Source organism: Hemitrygon akajei, chromosome 3 (genome assembly GCF_048418815.1).
Source record: "Hemitrygon akajei chromosome 3, sHemAka1.3, whole genome shotgun sequence".
In the NCBI taxonomy this organism is placed as follows: domain Eukaryota; kingdom Metazoa; phylum Chordata; class Chondrichthyes; order Myliobatiformes; family Dasyatidae; genus Hemitrygon; species Hemitrygon akajei.
In genome coordinates, this window is record NC_133126.1 from 169461083 (window position 1) to 169481815 (window position 20733).

At 39.0% G+C, this 20733-nt stretch overlaps 1 protein-coding gene across 6 annotated transcripts in view; it reads left to right on the forward strand.

Moving 5' to 3' along the window:
• The window catches only part of rubcn (rubicon autophagy regulator), a 60936-nt gene that overhangs the window by 16036 nt on the left and 24167 nt on the right, over positions 1-20733 (forward strand). For 4 of the 6 annotated variants that reach the window (XM_073041296.1, XM_073041297.1, XM_073041299.1 and 1 more), the window contains exons 4-10: positions 1960-2107; positions 4080-4186; positions 7702-7858; positions 9674-10204; positions 11487-11531; positions 14980-15075; positions 18642-18757. In XM_073041296.1, the coding sequence (XP_072897397.1) occupies positions 1960-2107; positions 4080-4186; positions 7702-7858; positions 9674-10204; positions 11487-11531; positions 14980-15075; positions 18642-18757 (1200 nt within the window). The remainder of the gene's footprint in view (positions 1-1959; positions 2108-4079; positions 4187-7701; positions 7859-9673; positions 10205-11486; positions 11532-14979; positions 15076-18641; positions 18758-20733) is intronic. The other 2 variants (XM_073041298.1, XM_073041301.1) reach the window with 1 other exon arrangement.

Consider the following 20733-nt stretch of genomic DNA (forward strand, 5'->3'; position numbering starts at 1 on the left):
CCTGGACAATTTGCTTCTTGTCAGTTGTACCTGTGGTTTACACTTAGATGGGATAGGAACTTAAGGTGTTAATAAATTTTAGAAAATCAATATCTGGCAGGTTTAGAGTTAACACGTATATCTTTACTTTTACTGGATCTGCTTTGAGTGTCTGGTGAGTACATGAAGGAAGCTCCCTTCAGTTTGTACTTTTCTTTCTGCACCTTGCACTTGAATTGCTTCTCTCTGCTTCTGTTTGTTAAGACCCTAGTGGTCTTTTGCTACCTGTTATAGTCTGTCCTTCTCTGCATTCAATAATATCACCTGCAGTGATATTCTTGCTAGTGTGTCTTGAAAGAGTGTGATTCATCTTTTGCTTGAACCTCTGGATGTGATGCTAATCCCAAAAGACATCCTTAAGCACCATATTCCAAAATGGTGGCAAATACTGTTGTCAAGTTTTACATGCTGAAATCCATTGTTGTTTACCAGCCTCTAATGTTTTCCTCTAGGTCCGGCAAGGAATCTTTAGCAGCCTTCATTGGATTGTGAAGCTTTTTAATACTTTGCATGCGGGCCAAACTAGATACCATTAGACTTTTCCACAAAACAAGCTTGATACCCGCGGCACAAGAATACGTGCTGACATAATGATCTCTGCTTCCATCAGTCTTAAAAGTTCAGCTTTCAGTATCTCTTTTTTCAGCTAGTGGAGCACATCTTGTGAGAATGTACCACTGTCTGCTTATTCTTATCTAGCTCAAGACATACTTTCCGTCAACCCTTGGAGTTTCTTCAAATCTTTTTCTAAAATAAATCTTGCAGCTGCTTCTTGTGGAGTGTAGAATTTGCATCTGTATTAGGATGATCTCCATCAGATGCTGTCTTTATTAAGGCTATTTTCATGGGCCACATGATTATTGTGAATCAGCCCACAGTTTTACAGGTACAGCAGCAAAGCTGGTTCCTTTTTTTAATTCTTGGAATATTTGATTTCAGCTTGCATTATCTGGTCATGTGCATTGGCACCCCATTCAAGCAGATAAATCTACAATCTATTTTTCTTGAGCTTTGCCTTGCACTTTTAGTGATATGTAGTGATTCACAAAGGCAATTGTTCCAAGGAAGCTAATAACATTTTCACAAACTTCTTCGACAGAATGTTGTGTTATGCTGTTATCAGCTGTTTCTTTGTTTTGATGATGTGTTTGTAAAGTTCTGTTGGTTCCCACAGATATATTTAAGGTGAATTTTGACCTTTCTATAAGCCTGCAATCTGGTCGTCCTTCATCTTGGCATCACACTCTGATTTCAGATCATGTTTATAAATCGTATTAACATTAAATTATGCTTAACATAGAAAATAATAGTTGAGGTATAACTTCACCCACCCTCGCAGTCTCCTATTCACCAAATAGGTGCTGCAGGTCCATTACCTCCAGGACTAGACATTATTTCTGAAACCTCTTTCCTATAGTTATTGATCTCAACAAAACTCACACGGTAGTAACTGTCCATGCCCAATGTCCATTAAATGGTCTTTCTTGCTCTCCTTGTTCTGTTGATAATTATTTCGCTTGTTCATATGTTCACATTTATTTAAATTTGATTATTGGCATTTGCGCAAGTGACTGTTCTGCTAATTGTTGATTGCTCATGGCTCGTTGTCTTGTAAATAGTTGGTTGCCATTGTGTTGTCTTTTATGGTATTGTCCTGTGTTTTATGTTTGGCACCGAGCCACAATCAATTCTGGTATGTTTCTCGTACTGGCAATAAAGTGATTCTGATCCTGTCTAGAGTAGTTACTTAGCTGAATAGGTTTTAAGATTACTGAATCATTAGGGAAAAGATGGACGGGCAGTTATAGATGTAAAATTTTTTTCTGTTTTCTCATCCAGCATATAAAGATCTTCAGTTTAAACTTGCATGATGTTGAAGAAGTTAATCTATAATTTGAATATCTCTTTTTAATCCTTCAGTTGATGGACACCGATGAGCAAGCTGTCCCAAAGAGTAATACTCAGAGAGCACAATGTTGGCTTCACCACAGTCTACAGTTCCATTGTTTGTCATCACAGCTAAGATCTTTGCTCAGCAATTACAACTATACAAGGAAGTTTTACAAAGGTACATCAGCTGAATGTATTCAGAACTGTGTAAGAGGGAACAGTAGTTCCTCTCCATTATGAATAAAATTCTTGAGCATACAAAGGTGAATTTGAGAGTTTTTATTCTCAAACCTCAATTCTCCTTTTTTAACACAAATTGGGTAGGTAAATATTATTTACAGTTATGAAATATGTGACATATTCTACAAGGCTGATTAGTGGGAGAATCACAAATAAGGGTCATGACTGCAAAATAGGGGCTGGTAATCTAAAACAGACATGGACATTTCTTCTCAAAACTAGTGAGTCTTGAGAATTCTCTTTCGAGGGTAATGGATGTTCAGTTCATCACGTATACTTAAAGTGAAGATAGATAAATATTTGAGTAATTGTGGGGTTATGGGGAACTGGCACTGAAGAAGAGTTGAGGGCAGATACATCAGTCATGATTGTGTTGAATGGCGAGCTAGCTTGAGGGGCTGAATGGCCTTCTGCCCATTATTTTGTGTTAAATGCCAGAAGTAACTTCGCAGTCACAGCATGTTGAGTTGGTAAATGAAATTCCTTCACAAAGTGATTTTATTTTGCTAATTTTGGTTTAATTAGATGGAAAATTGAGCAATGATGACCTGACTAAAACTCCATACTCATAGCAATCCACAAAATAAGTATTCAATTACGAATCTGCCTTATTTATTCAGAAACTCAGCAAGAACTGCACAGTAATGAGTTCCCATGTACTGATAGAGACAAAAGTCAGAAAAAAGTTCTTGAGGAAAATACATAATCAGCACTTGAGAAAGTGGTTGAAATGATAGGTAAAAGAATGAGTAAACATTTGGCACTAGGGTGCTTGTTAGGATGATAATATATCAAGAACAGACTTTAGGTTCTGCTTACAAAATCAAGGAATTGATATCAGGATTATTTAAGGAAAGTTTTATAGAATTAACTTGGTAAAGTTCATTAAATCTCTACAGTGAACTGTAATTTCAATGGTGAATTTGAAATTGAAATTGGGAATCTACATTAACATTCAATTCATGAAGTGCAAAAATTGGCCTGAGTTTTAGACCATAAGATATAGGAGCAGAAGTAGGCCATTCAGCCTATTGAGTCTGCTCCACCATTCAGTCATGGGCTGATCCAATTCTTCCAGTTATCCCCACTCCTCTGCTTTCACCCCATACCCTTTGGTGCCCTGGCTAATCAAGAACCTATCTATCTCTGCTTTAAATACACCCAATGACATGGCCTCCACAGCTGCTCATGGCAACAAATTCCACAGATTTACCACCCTCTGGCCAAAGTAATTTCTCCACATCTCAGTTCTAAAAGGACATCCTTCAGTCCTGAAGTCGTGCCCTCTTGTCCTAGAATCCCCTACCATGGGAAATAACTTTGCCATACCTGATCTCTTCAGGCCTTTTAACATTTGGCATGTTTCTATGAGATCCCCCCTCATTCTCCTGAACTCCAGGGAATACAGCCGAGGGGCTGCCAGACTTTCCTCATATGGTAAGCCTTTCATTCCTGGAAACATTCTTGTGAATCTTCTCTGAGCCCTCTCCATTGTCAGTGTATCCTTTCTAAAATAAGGATCCCAAAACTGCACGCATACTCCAAGTATGGTCTCACGAGTGCCTTATACAGCCTCAACATCACATCCCTGCTCTTATATTCTATACCTCTAGAAATGAATGCCAACATTGCATTTGCCTTCAGCACCATTGACTCAACCTGGAGGCTAACCTTTAGGGTATCTTGCACAAGGACCTCCAAGTCCCTTATATTTAAGAATAAATGTTGAACCATATTTTAAAAGGTTCAATGTATTTTAAAAGGTTAATTCAGCATAAATGAATTCAAAATCAAGTGCTACAGCAAAAGGTAATGGAACATTTTTACTATAGAAATATTCTTGTTGGTTGTAGCTTATTATAACTTTGTAAATGTGTACATAATCATTGGAGGCTGTTTCTGTCTTGCAGAAACTGCATTTCTGTTGAGTGATCCCCACGTGACTGCAATGTTCCAGTGTCTGGAGGCTGTGGAACAGAATAATCCAAAAATATTAGCTCAGATTGACACATCTGTGGTAAGAGCAGCCTCTTTTTATGAAACATTTAAACACTGCATGCAGTGACAATGATGTAGGGCTTTCCAAAGGGCATGTTTGGAAACTTGAGAGAAAATAATTGAGAATGCTGCTTTACTTTGTGTGATACCTTAATTGCTTTAATAACAAATTCACGATTTAGTACCCATACCTAATTTCAAGTGAGAATGTGATGAAGAATTGTGAGGCTGGCAGAGCTTTTCAGGTTGCTATATTCAGACTCTTCCCCAACCAGAAGCCCTGGATGTACGACGAGATACGCAATCTGTTGAGGGTCAGATCAGTGACATTCAAGTCTGGTTACAAACTAAGATAAAAGAGGCCCAGGTACTATCTTCAGAAAGCCATTTCACATGCGAAGTGACAATTACAGATCAAAGGTGAATCACTAGAGGATGCTATACAGGTGTGAAAGGGCTTGAATGCTATTAACTCTTACAAAATGAAACCAAGCAACATAGGTGACAAAAAGGCTTTGCTCCCAGATGAGCTCAATGCCTTCTATGTTCACGTTGACCATCAAAACATGGAGGAACTTTCACAAATGCCCACACCTCCTGATGACCCTATGATTTCAGTCACTGAGACCAAGGTGAAAGCATCCTTCAGGAGGGTGAACCCACAGAAAGCATCTGGCCCAGATGGGAATACTAAAGACCTGTGTCGATCAACTGGCTGGAGAATTCACTGGTATTTTTAATCTCTAGCTTTGGCAGTCTGAGGTACCCACCTGCTTCAGGCAGTCTTCTATTATACTGGTGCCTCAGAAGAACATGGTAACCTGCCGTAGTGACTGTTGCCCAGTCACACTTACATCCATCGTGATGAAGTGCTTTGAAAGGTTGGTGATGAAACATATCAACTCCTGCTTGAGAAGCAACTTGAATCCACTCCAGTTTGCCTACTGAAGCAACAGGTCCGCAGCAGATGCCATTTCATTTAGGAGATCTAGGCCTCATATGGAGCCAGTGATCATTAATGGAGAATGTGTGGAGCAGGTTAAGACCTACAAGTATCTGGGAGTACAGTTAGACGAGAAGCTAGACTGGACTGCCAACACAGATGCCTTGTGCAGGAAGGCACAGAGTCGACTGTACTTCCTAAGAAGGTTGGCGTCATTCAATGTCTGTAGTGAGATGCTGAAGATGTTCTATAGGTCAGTTGTGGAGAGCGCCCTCTTCTTTGTGGTGGCGTGTTGGGGAGGAAGCATTAAGAAGAGGGACGCCTCACGTCTTAATAAGCTGGTAAGGAAGGCGGGCTCTGTCGTGGGCAAAGTACTGGAGAGTTTAGCATCGGTAGCTGAGCGAAGGGCGCTGAGTAGGCTACGGTCAATTATGGATAACTCTGAACATCCTCTACATAGCACCATCCAGAGACAGAGAAGCAGTTTCAGCGACAGGTTACTATCGATGCAATGCTCCTCAGACAGGATGAAGAGGTCAATACTCCCCAATGCCATTAGGCTTTACAATTCTACCGCCAGGACTTAAGAACTTTTTAAAAGCTATTATTAATGCTTTTTGAGATAGTGATTTAGATGCATATCATATTTTTACTGAGTTAAGTATTGTATGTAATTAGTTTTGCTACAACAAGTGTATGGGACATTGGAAAAAAGTTGAATTTCCCCATGGGGATGAATAAAGTATCTATCTATCTATCTATCTATCTATCTATCATTGGCTGTTCATTCGACCCTGGAACATCTGGATAGCGAAGGTGCATACATCAGGGTTCTCTTCATTGACTACAGCTTGGTATTCAATATTATCATCCCCTCAAAACTGATCAATAAACTTCAAGAACCTGACCTCAAAAGGATCTTTGATTTCCTCACTAGCAGGCCCCAGTACATTCAGACTTGCAAAAAACATCTCCAATACAACCTCCATCATGGATGGCAGAGTCAGCACAGAGTATGGTGACTTCTGTCTGCCAAAGTTCTTGTTTGTGGTCAAGACAAGTGGGATTGTGCAAATATTTCCTTTGCACTGGAGAAGTATTCAAATCGGCTGACCTTATTACTTGGCCAAAAATAAAATTCAAAACATTTTCTTATTGTAAAATTGATCTTTGTTTTCTTTCCTTACTACTACTCAACCTTCTTAAAGTTTCATCTCATTGTTATGAGGTTAATGGAGAAATTACATAAGACATAGAAGTAGAATTAAGCCATTTGGCCCATCGAGTCTGCTCCACCCTTCAACCATGGCTGATCCTTTTCTCTCCCTCCTCAGCCCCACTCCCTGGCCTTCTCCCTGTAACCTTTGATGCTGTGTCCAGCTAAAAATCTATCACGCTCTGCCTTAAATAACACCCAATGACTTGGCATCCACAGCCGCTTGTGGTAACAAATTCCACAATTCCTCTAGTTAAAGAAATTTCTCTATTTCTGTTTTAAATGGATGCCCCTCTATACCGAGGCTGTCTTGTCCTAGACTCCCCCATTATGGGAAACATCCTTTCCACATCTACTCTGTGTTGGCCTTTCAACATTGGAAAGTTTTCAATGAGATCCCCCTTCATCCTTTTAAATTCCAGTGAGTACAGACGCAGAGCTATCAAACGTTCCTCGTATGATAACACTGACTGGGCCGCTGGAATGAGCCTGAGCGCCCATGAATCTCTTCTTCTAATTAAGCGTTGCTGACCTGCGAGAAACTTCGTCACTGTGGCTTGCTCCTGCCACTAATCGGGCAACCAGAACCTTTGCCTTATCTAGAGATCTGTGGGGTGTTTACAGGAAGATGTTTAAGTCTTGGGTCCAGTTGAAATTTATGGGAACAAAATTTTGTTTAGAGTTGAATCGCTAGAAATTATAGGGTAGTTGATTCATTTAGGTATAGAGGAAGTTAAAACACAATGGGAATTTTTGTTGGGGAGAGGAAAAAAATAAGTCTCCTTTTGCAACTGGACCTGAAGTCATAAACTTAAACCATTGACAAGAGACCTAGAAGAGTGTGAAATTATATCGACAGTTGTCTAGATCTGAAATCTCCTAAAAAGGTTGTGGAAGCCAAGTGGCCAGGTGTTTGAGGCTGACAGACTTGTATGCTAATGGAAAGGATGCAAAGATGTGGTCTCAATGTCCTTTCATTAACTCAGCAGAGGGACAATTTTAAAACAACTGAAACAGTTATAAGATTTTCTGATGGCGTAATTTTATGAAAGAGGCAGATGTTGTTTTAAAATACTAAAATTCCGAAGTGCTTTGTTATAAAAGAGGAAATGGTTACTCTATCATTAAATTATCTGCACATTCTGTTTTGTGTAGAATGTTACCTATCTTATGGCTCATTCTAAAATCTTATCTCTGGAGTTGGTCTTGTAGGTCTAAAGTTTTGCGCAGCAGAATCCAAGAAATGCCAATTTAGAATTAAATTAAAATGTTACAGCAAACTGAACTCAACAATTTAGAATTTTTTAGCTTCACAGAAGTTTAGACAAATCATAAGTTGCAATATGTTTCTCACAACAGTTTCTATAAATTTTAGTTTGCAAGAAAGTTTGGTTCCTTCTTACCAATGGTGAAAAACCAAAGTTTAACTGCACTACCTGGTATCAAGTGTACCTCCCTTGCAGAGGGAAGCCAACAAGGACATACAACCTCATATACCACACTCTCTGGTCATTCTACTTTGAACATCTCAGGCAAGTGAAAAATAATTAAAACATATTTGCTTAGTCATGTTTCCCACTCCTCTCCCCACTGTCTTGCATTGAATGGCAAAATAATTTTGAAATGAAAGTTGATTATAATGTTAAAAACTTATGTAATGTCAGATGTTTTACATTAGCACAATTTCAGCATTTTTGATCAGGGAACTTGTTTCAATATTGCACCGCTGGGTGTTTTCTTAGTATGTGTGATAATTTTGATGTATTATGGACTTGTGTTAGTTTGTAATTAATGTACATGTGCATTTCTAACTACTACAGTAATTAATTGTGTTACGAACCCCGTAACTGGGTCACTTACCAGCAAAGATAGAGAGGTCTGTTGAAGTCTGATGGTACTATTTTAACAGTATTTATTAGTAAAAATACACAAAAATAATATCAATGTAAACATACAGATAATATACGTCGTCAATACTAAATCTAAAAGTGCGGGTATAATAATAATCAATAAGAAATAAGCTCTATCGTTGTCTAGGGGATAATGTATTGTCTGATGGAAATATAAAAGTCACTCAATTCATGCAGGCTGCAGCCTTGGTTGGAGTCGAGAGAGAGATTTTGAGAAACTTGCCAATTCCTTTTATGATTTCAATCCGTCAGAGTCTCGTTGGTGTGGCCGTTCACTTGTGGCCTTTCCTTTAGCTAAGCCGTTCTTCCGTGGTGAGGCTGCCAATCCCAGGCAAGGGAAAGGACGCACGCGAGCCCCCCACCAGCTGTCGCTATTTAACGCTGTCATGGGATTTCTAGCGTTTCTCCTGGAGCGTCTGAAGGGGTAGTTCCCCAGACCCTCTTTTATCCTTAATCACGGGGTCTCAGATGTCAATCAGGTTGGGATGATGCAATCCCTCAACCAGCCCACTCTGGTCATCCCCTGAGGGGCTTCAATGAATAGTACAGTACTCAATACACAATTCCGTCTCCAAGAGACAATAGCCGTTATCAGGGGTTTTGTTTTCGCTGAGGCCAGGACACATTCCAAAACCTTGTGGATTCTCTCTCATTTCCTGGGTCCCAGACCCGAATTAATAGCGATCTTGCAATTCTCAAAAAGGAGGGGGCAACTTTGTACCCTTCGGCCCCTCAGAGTTGTGGCACATTTGTAACAATTGTAATTATTCACCACTTGGGTAGAAACTTTAAACAACTCTCTGCAATTAACAAGTAATGTAATTCTGCATCTATGTTCACGGATAATACCGAACAATTATATTTGCATACAAATAATGAACTCTATTTAAGAGACTTTATCCCTTGATTGATCATGGTGCATGGTACACTGAGATATTGTATTTCTCTCTTTCCATTTTCTTTACTCTTGGTCCCTGTATCACCCCAGTCATCTTTCAGCTAGAGTGGACAACCAAAGAAAAATTATAAATAACAGCCTATAAAATTGAAAATTCATAATTTGAATTTTATTTTCGTGCCAATATCAAATGTTGCAATTGTATTGAGTTATCAAAATATAAGTTGAACATAAATCATAATTGGTTTGTGAACTCAAGTCACATGATAGCTTTATGAACACAAGTCATATAATAGCTTTCTGACCAGGTATGAAAGCCCCAATGTACTGAATTTGTTTTGTAAGTCATTATTGAGAAGTATTGTCCATTCAATGATTGGTCTTTGTTTGCTGAAGAAGTATTAGTGCATAAATTGCACAATTATTTTAATTTTTAATACTTCTCAGTGACAAGCTATCCAGCCTGTGGAATAAGGTTTATTTTGCACTGTCAAAAATATAATTTATCCTTTCTTTTTCTCTTCCACATTGGTGCATAGGTGCTACACTACAAGGGTTCAATCATATAAATAACTCCCAGCAAGAAACCATGAAGAAGGCACATTTGACATGCTTTCCAGATTCTGCAGATAAATTGCTACCAGATAAAACCTCTGGCATCCAGCAGTTCAGTACCATTCCTTCTGTGGAACCTTTTTCTCCAGTTAGTGAAACAACAGTTAGTACCCCAGTTAGCCATGGTGAGGACTCATGGTGTGAAACACAAGACGAGGGATCAAGTGAATTTGATGACGGACCAGAATATTTAGCTATTGGAAACCTGGGACAGAGGGATCAAAGTTCAAGTCACTGCAGTGATACTTCATCTTCCTATTCTGGATGTTCACACAAAATAGTTCCAGCTGCAGGGCAGGTTAATAAAATTGATGTTAAATACAATATATCTTCACTGAATATTCCAAGAAGTTCCAGCTTCTCAGAGATCAAGCCTCTGGAGCGAAAGGGAAGTTTCAAGAAAAGCCATATCCGATCCCATTCTGATACTGGTATATCATCAACAAATGCACCAGGTATAGTGAGATTTCTTTAAAGGATTTGCATGTAACAATGTTTGCTTGCTGCACGGTACCCAAAAAGTGGAATATTCCATTAGTGCTTTCTGTTTCCTAATAGAAGATAATTTGCCATCTCTAGTGATTAGTATGTGTTTGATGTGGGTACTGAGTCAAGTGAATTCTTTCATTAACTTGTTTGTCCTTTAAACCTGGGGTACAAAGAGCAGGCTAATAAGTATTCCACCTTTAATGTCTATCTGTTGCTCTAATGTTAAATTATATAAGGAGTAGATTTTTTTAAAAAGCAGTTCATCGTGACATTTCCAAGATCAGTTTAACTTGTCAACGCCCTCTATTAAGAGTGGTGAGTTGGGGAATGTACTGATGAGATATTTGAAGCCTGAAGAAGTAGTAAATAGATTTTATAGTGAGATCAAATTAAAGAATTAATTACCTGTAAGTTTTGTTCCAGCTTCCCACACATTTGTAATAGAAGATCATGGATGTTATTTACACTGTTTTGTAAATTTAATTGAACTTGATTCAAGTGCAGACTGGTAAAGGAAATGGAAAGAATTGTTTTTCTGGGCTGTTTGTTGGCAGATTTCAGAATTGTTTGGTTGAAATCCATCTGAATGGGTTTCTTAGTTTCAATTCTTGGCACATGATCTAAGATGGTAACAAATGACTAAAAATCTCACCTCCAACGACAAATTCTATAAGTTTATAATTGATCAAAAATATTTTGCAGTCTATTGACTTTCCAAAACATTGATCACATATTGTTGTTACTTTATTAAATAAAGTACTCACCCTAATTGTTGCAAAAATTAGTTATGGTGACCAATGTTTTGACCTTTACATTTAATATTCCTGGCTGTTTATTTTGGAGAAGAACAAAATTGGCAAAATAAAAAATCCTTCTTGAGTAACACAGCTAATTTCCCAAGGAGCATTAAAATAAAGAAAGACCTGGAAATACTTAAGGCAGAATTCTGTGCAGAGTGAAACACAGTTAATGCACATTCGAATGTCATTGAATGAAATTTCAACTAATTTCTCTCTTCACAGAATGCTTTCTGAACAGCTAAGTATTTCCAGCACCTTAACTTGAATAGTGTTAGTGGGATGTATAGAGTTTTTGGAATTGAATTGTCTTATAAGTTATAAAAATAATAGTATCTATTTTTTTTTGGGGGGGGGAATAGTGTAAATGCAAAGGATTTGACACTAACCTCTAATCCTTTTGTCTTGTGACCTTTCATTTCCCCCATTTTTACTCTTCGGCTTTCTCAAGGAGACCTGCGGAAAATCACAATTATAGTAGAGGACCCAGTGGAAGGTTTGCAAATGCTGTCATAACTTTAATTTTTAGTATTATGAAGCAGCATGCAGTCCTCAGTCCTATTACTTATACCAGCAGTATCAGCATTATATATAAAAGGCAGAAATGGAACTGATTATTTCTCTACACTTTTGAGGTTGCTTCAGCCAATAACCTATCTTGCTACCTTTATATGTGACAGTCCTTCAGATATCTTTGCTTCAAAGCACTTTATTTCTAAGTGCCATTTAATTTAAAAAGTTGAGTATAATTGTATAGCGTACTAATTGAGATACATTATATGCATATATTCTGCTCCTTCAGTTTAAAGTCAAAGTCAAGTTTACTTTGATGGATGTTCCCTTCCTGAGCAGCACCTCTTGTATATACTACCAAAGGTGTCTTATATATACCGCCAACGGTGGGGAGTGATGTCTCTGTGATATATTGGGCTGAGTCCAGTCCTCTCTGCGGCTTCTTGCTTTTCTGTCCATTTGAATTGCCGTACAGACCATGATGCAAAAAGTCAGGATACTTTTCACAGCACATCTGTAGAAGTTTGTTAGGGTGTTTGGTGACAAGCCAAACATCATTAACCTCCTAAGAATGCAGACTGGATCTCATTGAACAAAACTTAGCATATTTTAGTGTATGCCTAGAACAGCAAATTCCATAATTGTATAGGTGTAAGACTCTCTTTATTTCTTGCTCTAACATTAGGTGTTTGGAAATTGTTTCACAACACAATTACAACATTGAAAGAGGTAATTTATTCCATGTCCTTTTATGCCAAGTTCATTCAAGTACAGATTAAGATGCATCGTAAATGTTAATTTTTCTATTTCCACCAGCACCTCTTACACACTCCATCCAGATACCAGCTGCTCTTCGTGTGAAAAATTTATCTCTCAGATCCCCTTTAAAACTTCTCCTTCTCACCTTAACCTCTGCCCTCCAATTTAAGACATCCCTACCATGGGAAATGGACTCTGGATAGCTGCCCTAGCTCAGCCTTTCATATTTTTATGTATGTCCTATTATGTCACCTCTTAATCTCCTTCACTCCAGGGAAATTAGACTCATTGGATCCAACCTGTCCTTTAACTCAAGCTTTCCAGTCCACACATTGTCCTTGTGAATCTTTTCTGCACCCTCTCAATAACAGCTTTTTTTGTAATGTGGCAGCCAAAACATCACACAATACTGAACAGATGAATTTTATAACTGTAATGTCTCTTGTATTCAATGCTTTAAGCAGTGAAGGCAATTGTGCTACACATCACCATCATTCTGTCTACCTACGATGCTGGTTTCAGGAATATATGTAGTTGTACTCCTGGGTTTCTCTCCTCACCAAGACTTACTAGGGCCCTGCTATGAACTATATATGTCTTGTTCTGGCTTAATATCCCAAAGTGCAGCATTGTGTACTTTACTGAGTTAACTTTCTTCTGCCATTCCCTTGCCCACTTTGATATCCTGTTGTAATCTCCGACAACCCGTTTCACTGTAGTCTCATAAGTTTTGGTATTAGCTGAAAACTTGCAAATCATGCTGTTAAGTTTGGTTAGTAGTTTATGTTGGTTCTCTTTATCCTACCAAAATATAATGGCTTGCACTTCTCAGTATTAAATTTCATTTATCATAGCATGATTTCTTCCAATCTGTTGGTGTTTTGTCCCTTCTTTCAGTTCACTCCAGTGTCATCATCTGCAAATTTAGATAATATGGCATTGCACCAAAATCCATTTTATCAATTAATATAAATCAATATAACAACACTTTGTTTTGGTGCAGGCTTTAGTAATATTGACCCTTCATTAAACACTTCCCTCAACGTAGCTATATTTGAGTGTGGCATATAATCATATACAGTATACAATCGTCTTGATTTCTCTAGAAGTGAAATAGAAACATTACAAATGAAAAAAATGTTATTACTCAACCCTATTATATCTTGGTTGAATATCTTGTTCACTTTGATCTGTTTTCCACTTTTTCTTCCTGTGCTAAATTGTGAATTGATGAATAGCAAATGGGCAGAATGTCTGAGTGCTTTATTTTTTGGCTTTTGGGGAACTGTTTTCTCTCCAGATTTTACTTTGATACAGCCTTTGTCCCATCAGTGGATCGGGAAACTTTTGGAACGCTAGTTCCAAACACTCCTAATTGTGTAGACTTCAAACATGAATTCTCATTTTATTTTGGCAATTAATATAAATGATTTATAAATGCTGTTAATCTGTAAAGTTATTAGGTTGAGGCTAATTGGGACCATAGTTCAGAAGAGATAATAAAGGTACAGTAGGAGGCACTTGTGTAATAGACCACGTTAAGATTTGCATTCATGGGTTTTCACATTGAGCCCGGCTACCAACAGTGAACGTAACCGGTTTTTATTCTGAGTTGTGGATAGCATGCTTAAGGTAGTGACAGTAAGAGACCAAAAACATGCAATGCCATTTCTTTCACTTTTTTGCCAACAAGCCGAAATTAGTGCAGTAGGCGAGTAAGTTGTGTTGCTGATATCTGGAGGCTTCTGATTTTGTATGATCATTTCTAAATGAAAACAGCTCAAATGTGTTTTTGCTGCTTTTTCTTAGAGATGTCATTTGCCATATGTGCACAGTTTGAACTCCCAAGTTCATATCAGGCAGCAGCTGGCTTGGTTGATTGGCTTCTTTAAGTTAAAGTTTTTTTTAATGATCTTCAGTAATTAGATTGGTCAATTATCAGCTGTTCTTTTAAAAACTTCAGTGCCAAGCAAAGCAACTGTAGAATCACAGAACTGCTTTGAGTATTCTGATATAGTTTTAACTATCAACAGCTATTTGGTTAGTGTGTATATGGCCTCTTTACAAGTGATTTGTATCCATCCTCTGCACACTGAATAGAATCTGGTTGTAGGTAATAAAGGAACTAATCTCTTGAAGAAAGATAAAAATGATTTAGTGTTTAAAGTGTTATTTATACTTGTTAATCCATCCCATTAATGTAAATTGAACACTTTTTTCTAAATATTTCTGCTGTTATTGGTTGATGCTTACTTCATATGACCACTGCCACCACTTCTGTACCTAGCTTGCATTTAATAACATTATGTATTTCATTATTTTGATCTGATTTAATCTATTTGGCATTTTGCAATTGGTGGGTAATTTAAATATTTGTAGATTTTTACTTTCAATTGCATAAATGTTGTTTCTCCCCATCTTTCCAAAGAGATCCTGTTCCTTTTATCGCCTGTTTAAAGTGAGATGAGTTAATTTAAACAAAGTTTAACTATTAGAGCATGCTTTCCATTGCATATTTGCAAAACTGTTGATATATTCTGAATAATTAGTTTTTCAGGAGAGGAATGTGAATTTTAAGTTACTTGACTGAAATATAATTAAAGAATAAAATCCCTGTAGATCAAAATGAAGGATCTCTTCCACTAAACAAATAACTGGATTTTGTGTTTTAGAATCACATCCAGAGATTAGACACCAGAAGGAGAATGGTCCTTTCTCAGCACAGAGCAGTGAAGTTAGCACTCCTAGCTCTCCTTACATGGAAGCCGGTAAATGCTACTTAAAATCTTTACTATGCTTGTTTTTTCATAAAATACTCATTTTGTCAGAGATTTTGATTGGCTGTATATTGGTAACTTGATGTTCAATTTAAATTTTAAAGCTTCCTGATTAGTTTGTCTTTCTGTGTTAGCTGACATCCAAATCACTTGTCTCATTTAGCAGTTATAAGTAATAGTTAAGCCAGACAGTTTTAAATGAATTTGGTGATTTGATGACTTTATCCTATATTTTAATCAGATATTGGTGCTTAGTAATGTGGAAGCAGCCTGTTTGTGTAATTTACCTTCGCAAATGCTTCATGCTTTAGGCCTGCTGTAGAATTAGCTAAATTACTATTTTAATCAACTAATTAATTACATCTTAGAGCTGTAGAAAAAGGCTCAGTTGCATTAAAACACACAATTCTTAATCAGCTTTTGAAAATGAATCTTTCTGGTTTCCCATCTGTAAAGATATTTTAGATAACTTGAAAACACCTTGTGAAAAATCTATTTGTGTATTTAAAAATACTTCTTTAAATAATAGATGTAAACTGAATACTGAAATATCTATTTGTGTATGTATAACTTTACACAATTTTACATTGAGGATGTCACCATTGTTAAACACATCTATGTGAGGACAAATCAGAAGTCATGACTAATAGCACAGGGCCAGGTACAGCTGAGAGATTGGGATGCTGCCTTCAGACCGAGGGGTAAGATAGCTCTCAGGTCAGCAAGAGCTGCGCTTTCCCACGAAACAGAATTATTCACAGAGAATATACGGCCATTTCTGTGACACCAGAGACATGAAATGCATGTGGCAGGGCATTCAGTCCGTAACGAACTGCAAGTCTATCCTATGCAACAGTGATAATGATGTCTCTCTTCCCAATGGGCTGAATATTTTTTACACTCAGTCTGATAACTGGAGAGGTGTACCCCCTTTACTCCCCAAGAGTAGGCATTCTGTTTGGCCACAGCTGATATAGATAGTTTATTGATCCCGAAGGAAATTATGGTGTCACAGTAGCATTACAAGTGCACAGATATAAATATTAGAAGAGAAGTAGAAAGAATAAAAAATAAGTTACCACAAGCAGTCTAACAAGAAGGGGCCATCATTTCCCCGGCTGGAGGTTGACATATTATAGAGCCTAATAGCCGAGGGTAAGAATGACCTCGTATAGCGCTCATCGGAGCAGTGCAGTTGTCTTAGTCTATTATTAAAAGTGCTCCGCTGTTTAGCCAAGGTGGTGTGGAGAGGGTGAGAAACATTGTCCAGAATTGCCCCAGGATTTTCCGCATGGTCCTTTGCTCTATCACAGTCTCTAGTGTGTCCACTTTGACTCCTATAACAGAGCCGGCCTTTCTAGTCAGTTTATTGAGCCTGTTGGCATCACCCACGTTGAGCCATTGCCCCAACACACCACCGCATAGGAGTTTGTACTGGTGACAACAGACTGCTAGAACATGTGAAGGAGAGGCCTGCACACTCCAAAGGACTTCAGTCTCCTCAGGAAGTAGAGGCGACTGTGGCCCATCTTGTACACAGCCTCTGTGTTGGTGCTGCACTCAAGTCTGTCATCCTGGTGTACCCCAGGTACTTGTAGATCCTCACCACATCCATGTCCTCACCATCAATAGTAACAGGGAGCAAAGCAGGCATTGTCTTCCTAAAGTCCATCACCATCTCCTTTGCTTAGCTAATGTTGAGCTGCTGATGGTTAATCTTGCACCATTTGATAAAGTCCTCCATCAGGGCCCTCCCATCCTCCCTTTATACACCCAAATATTGCTGATTCATCAGAGAATTTCTGTAGATGACATGACTCAGTGTTGTATCTAAAGTCCGAGGTGTACAGGGTAAACAGGAAGGGAGCCAATACAGTCTCCTATGGGGCCCTAGTGCTGCTTGTAGCCATGTCTGACTCTCAGCTCTGAAGCTGCACAGACTGAGGAACATCCTAGTCAAGGTCAAGCTGTGGAGCCTGATAACATACCTGGTCAAGTGATGATGGACTTTGCAGCCCAGTTAATTGAGGTTCAAACAGACATCTTCAACTTCTCACTGGAACAGTCCACTGTCCCTTCAAGCTTTAAGGTGGTCTCTATCCTCCCAAGAGGTTGACAGTAACCTGCCTCAACAACTACGACCTCAACAATAATGAAGTGCTTTGAGTGGTTCATTATGGATTGCATTATATCTTTTCTTCCTGCTACATTGGACCCTTTCCAGTTTGCTTATCACCCAAACCATCCCACTGATGATGCCATAGCCTCTGCACTCCACTCTGTCCTGTTCCACCTGAAAAATGGTGTCTCATACATCAGGATACTGCTTATTGACTTCAGCTCAGCATTTAATATGATCATCCCTCAGAAGCTGGTGGGTAAATTGTCCTCCTTGGATCTCAACCCCTCTCTATAACTGGATCTTGGACTTCTTGATAGAAAGGCTGTGCTGGCAGATGCATCTCTATGCTCCATTGAGCTGAGCACCGGTGTCCCCTAAGGCTGCATGCTCATCCCACTGCTGTTTACATTGCTGACACATGACTGCATAGCTAGATCCAGTTCAAATCCAATCTCAAGTTCACTGATGACACAAAAGTGGTTGGCCTCATTAACAGATGACAAGGCATTGTACAGATAGGATGTAGAGCGTCTGGTAGAATGGAGCGAGCAAAACAACTTGAGTCTGAATGTGGACATGACCAAAGAGATGATCGTGGACTTCAGGAACATACATGCTGACCATTCCTCAGTGCACAAACATGGCTCCTCTATGGAGAGCGTTAGGAGCACCAAATTTCTGGCAGTGCACGTAATGGACAATCTCGCCTGGTCACTTAACACCACTTCTTTGGTGAAGAAAGCACAGCAGCATCTCCACCTCCTTCCATTTTGCAGAAGTACCATTGGGAGTGTCCTGACCGTCTTGTATAGGAATTGCAAGGCATCTGACCTCAAGCCCCTACAAAGGATAGCAAGGACTACTGAAAGGATCATCTCTCTTCCATCTATTAGAGATATTTATCAGGAGTGCTGCGTACACAGGGCCCTCCACATTGTTAATGATCCCTCCCATCAGTCCAACAATCTCTTTTACATCGTACCATCAAGCAAGAGGTACTGCAGCATTAGGACAAGAACCGTTAGGATGAGAAACAGCTTCTTTCCCAGAACATATGACTACTGAACTCTCTGCTACCACGCAGATCTCATCATCTATGAAGCACCAATACTGTTTACTTTTTAACTTGTATCAAATATGTGCCTTATTATTTGTTAATGTATTTGTGGTAATTTTACTTCGTGTTATGTGTGTGAGTTATATGCACTGTTGTGCATCTTGGTCTAGAGGAATGTTGTTTCATTTGGTGGTATACATGTGCACAGTACAATACTAGTAAACTGAACTTGACCTTGAATTTACTGTTTTATTACAATGACAGAGAAATGAGATTTTGGACTGCTCAAACATTCAGTCGCACATTAGCAAATGATGGTATCTTTGATTGCATTGTGCATGACTCTATGTCCAATTGTAGTTTTGCTCTTTCTTTTAGAAGGATCACAGCACTCAAACAATTCCGATGGAATGTTTCGCCGGCCGTCACAGGGCCAGTCTCTGATCAGCTATCTGTCGGAGCAGGATTTTGGAAGTTGTGCTGACTTGGAAAAGGTATATTTATAATTTTGTTACAAATATGTGAAATGAAGCTGTGATTCTTAAATAATGCTGTTACCTTGTGCTTCACACCCACTGGAATCAAATTTGTCCATGGATAGATGGACATATAAGCTGGCTTACAAAAAAGGTGTTGTGTAGTCTGCCTTCACTGCAATTGCAGACCTGTGGTGTAGTAGAGCAACTCAATTTCATCACGTCAGAGGCAGCTTAGGGCTCGCCAGTTATTCCACTTCCGACCCTTCAGAAGCTGTTCATTCACTCTTATTCCTATTCTGAGTCTATTGTGCCTGCTACAGCTTGTGGGTGGTTATAGCAGTAGCCCTACTTCCTCTGTCTTAAGGAAATTCCTCTGTGATTTGGGGTATTTTTTCTGAAGTGGGATGACTGTATGGAGCATATCTGAAATTTTGGTTTGTCATTTCTTCTCTCCTTGTTTGGCCACAGATGTCTGGATTCTTGATGAGTATTTGCAAGCTGTTGATGTTTCTTGTCTTACCAATGGTGGTACTGTAGCTATCATTCAGCATTAGAGTTTTTGTATGTATGAGCAGTAAGCTTCTTTTCTGGGCTTTAGAGTAACTAAGGAGTAATAGTCTTACTGGGATTGTATAGGGCCTAGCAAGATCTGGAGAGGGTTTTGCCAGAGAGGGAATGCAGTATTCACTGAACTACTTTCTAGAAATAAGGTGTTTTTCCCACGTCTAGAGGTTTTGTGGTCTGGGGCTGTATTTTCTAACGTTTAAATCAATGAAAAGAGATCGCATTGAAGGATACAAATTATAACAGGGCTTAATGGCTGAATGCAGAGAGGATATTTATCATGGCTGAGGATCATGCTGCTACTTTCCGAGGAGACTGAAGAGGGCTGTACTACGTACATCTATACTCGCATCCTTCTACAGATGCACAATAGAGATCATCCTAACAAGCTGCATCACTGCATGGTATGGAAACTGCACTGTGGCAGACAGGAAGTCTCTACAACAGGAAGTCAGAACTGCCCAGAGCATTACTGGCACCAACCTGCCTGCCATCAGGGTCATGTATACTGAAAGGTGCTGGAAAAGGGGCAGTAACAGCATGAAGGATCCCACCTACCCTGCTCATGGACTGCTTGTCCCACTCCCATCAGGGAGGAGGCTATCCACTTGGAGACTGCAAAGTTATGTCAGCCCGAAAACACACCACTAAAATGTAGATCACACGTGTTGGACAGTAGATCGCAGCCTGCAACAAAAGCAGAACCACATTTGAAATAAAGACGTAAAAGGAGTAGTTTTCTGAACCGCCTGGAGGACGTCGTCCTTGGTTGTGTTGTTCACTGGCGCCATCTTCTTTGTGGACGTACAGTCACTCTTATGTATATAAGCTTTCTTGTGTATTTATTTTTTTTTATTATTGTCTTCATTGTGTTTATTTTGTTTTGTGTTGCATCAGATCTGGAATAACGATTATTTTGTTCTCCTTTATAATTGTGTCCTGGAAATGACATTTAACAATCTTGAATATGGGACCAGGAGGCAGTTTCAGAATAAAGGGTCACATATTTGCGATTCAGATGAGAAATTTTCTCAGGCAGAAGGTAGTGAACCTTAGAAATTCTAGACTCCCCTCAACCACCCCAAAAGCCTCTTTAGAATGGTCATTGTGTTCATTCAAAGCAGAGACCGATCCATTTTTGGGCATTTGAGGGAGCAAAGAATAGGTTATTAGTGTTGGAAAATGGTGCTATAAGAGAATTCAACAGTTATCTTGATGAATGGTGGAATAGAGTTGAAAGGCTGCTGCTTGAGTTTTATGGTGTGGCGCATGGCCAAGTGGTTAAGGTGTTAGACTAGTGATCAGAAGGTCGTGAGTTTGAGCCCCAGCCGAGGTGGCGTGTTGTGTCCTTGAGCAAAGCACTTAACCACACATTGCTCCAGTCCACCCAGCTGAAAATGGGTACCGTCAAAATGCTTGGGGTTAAC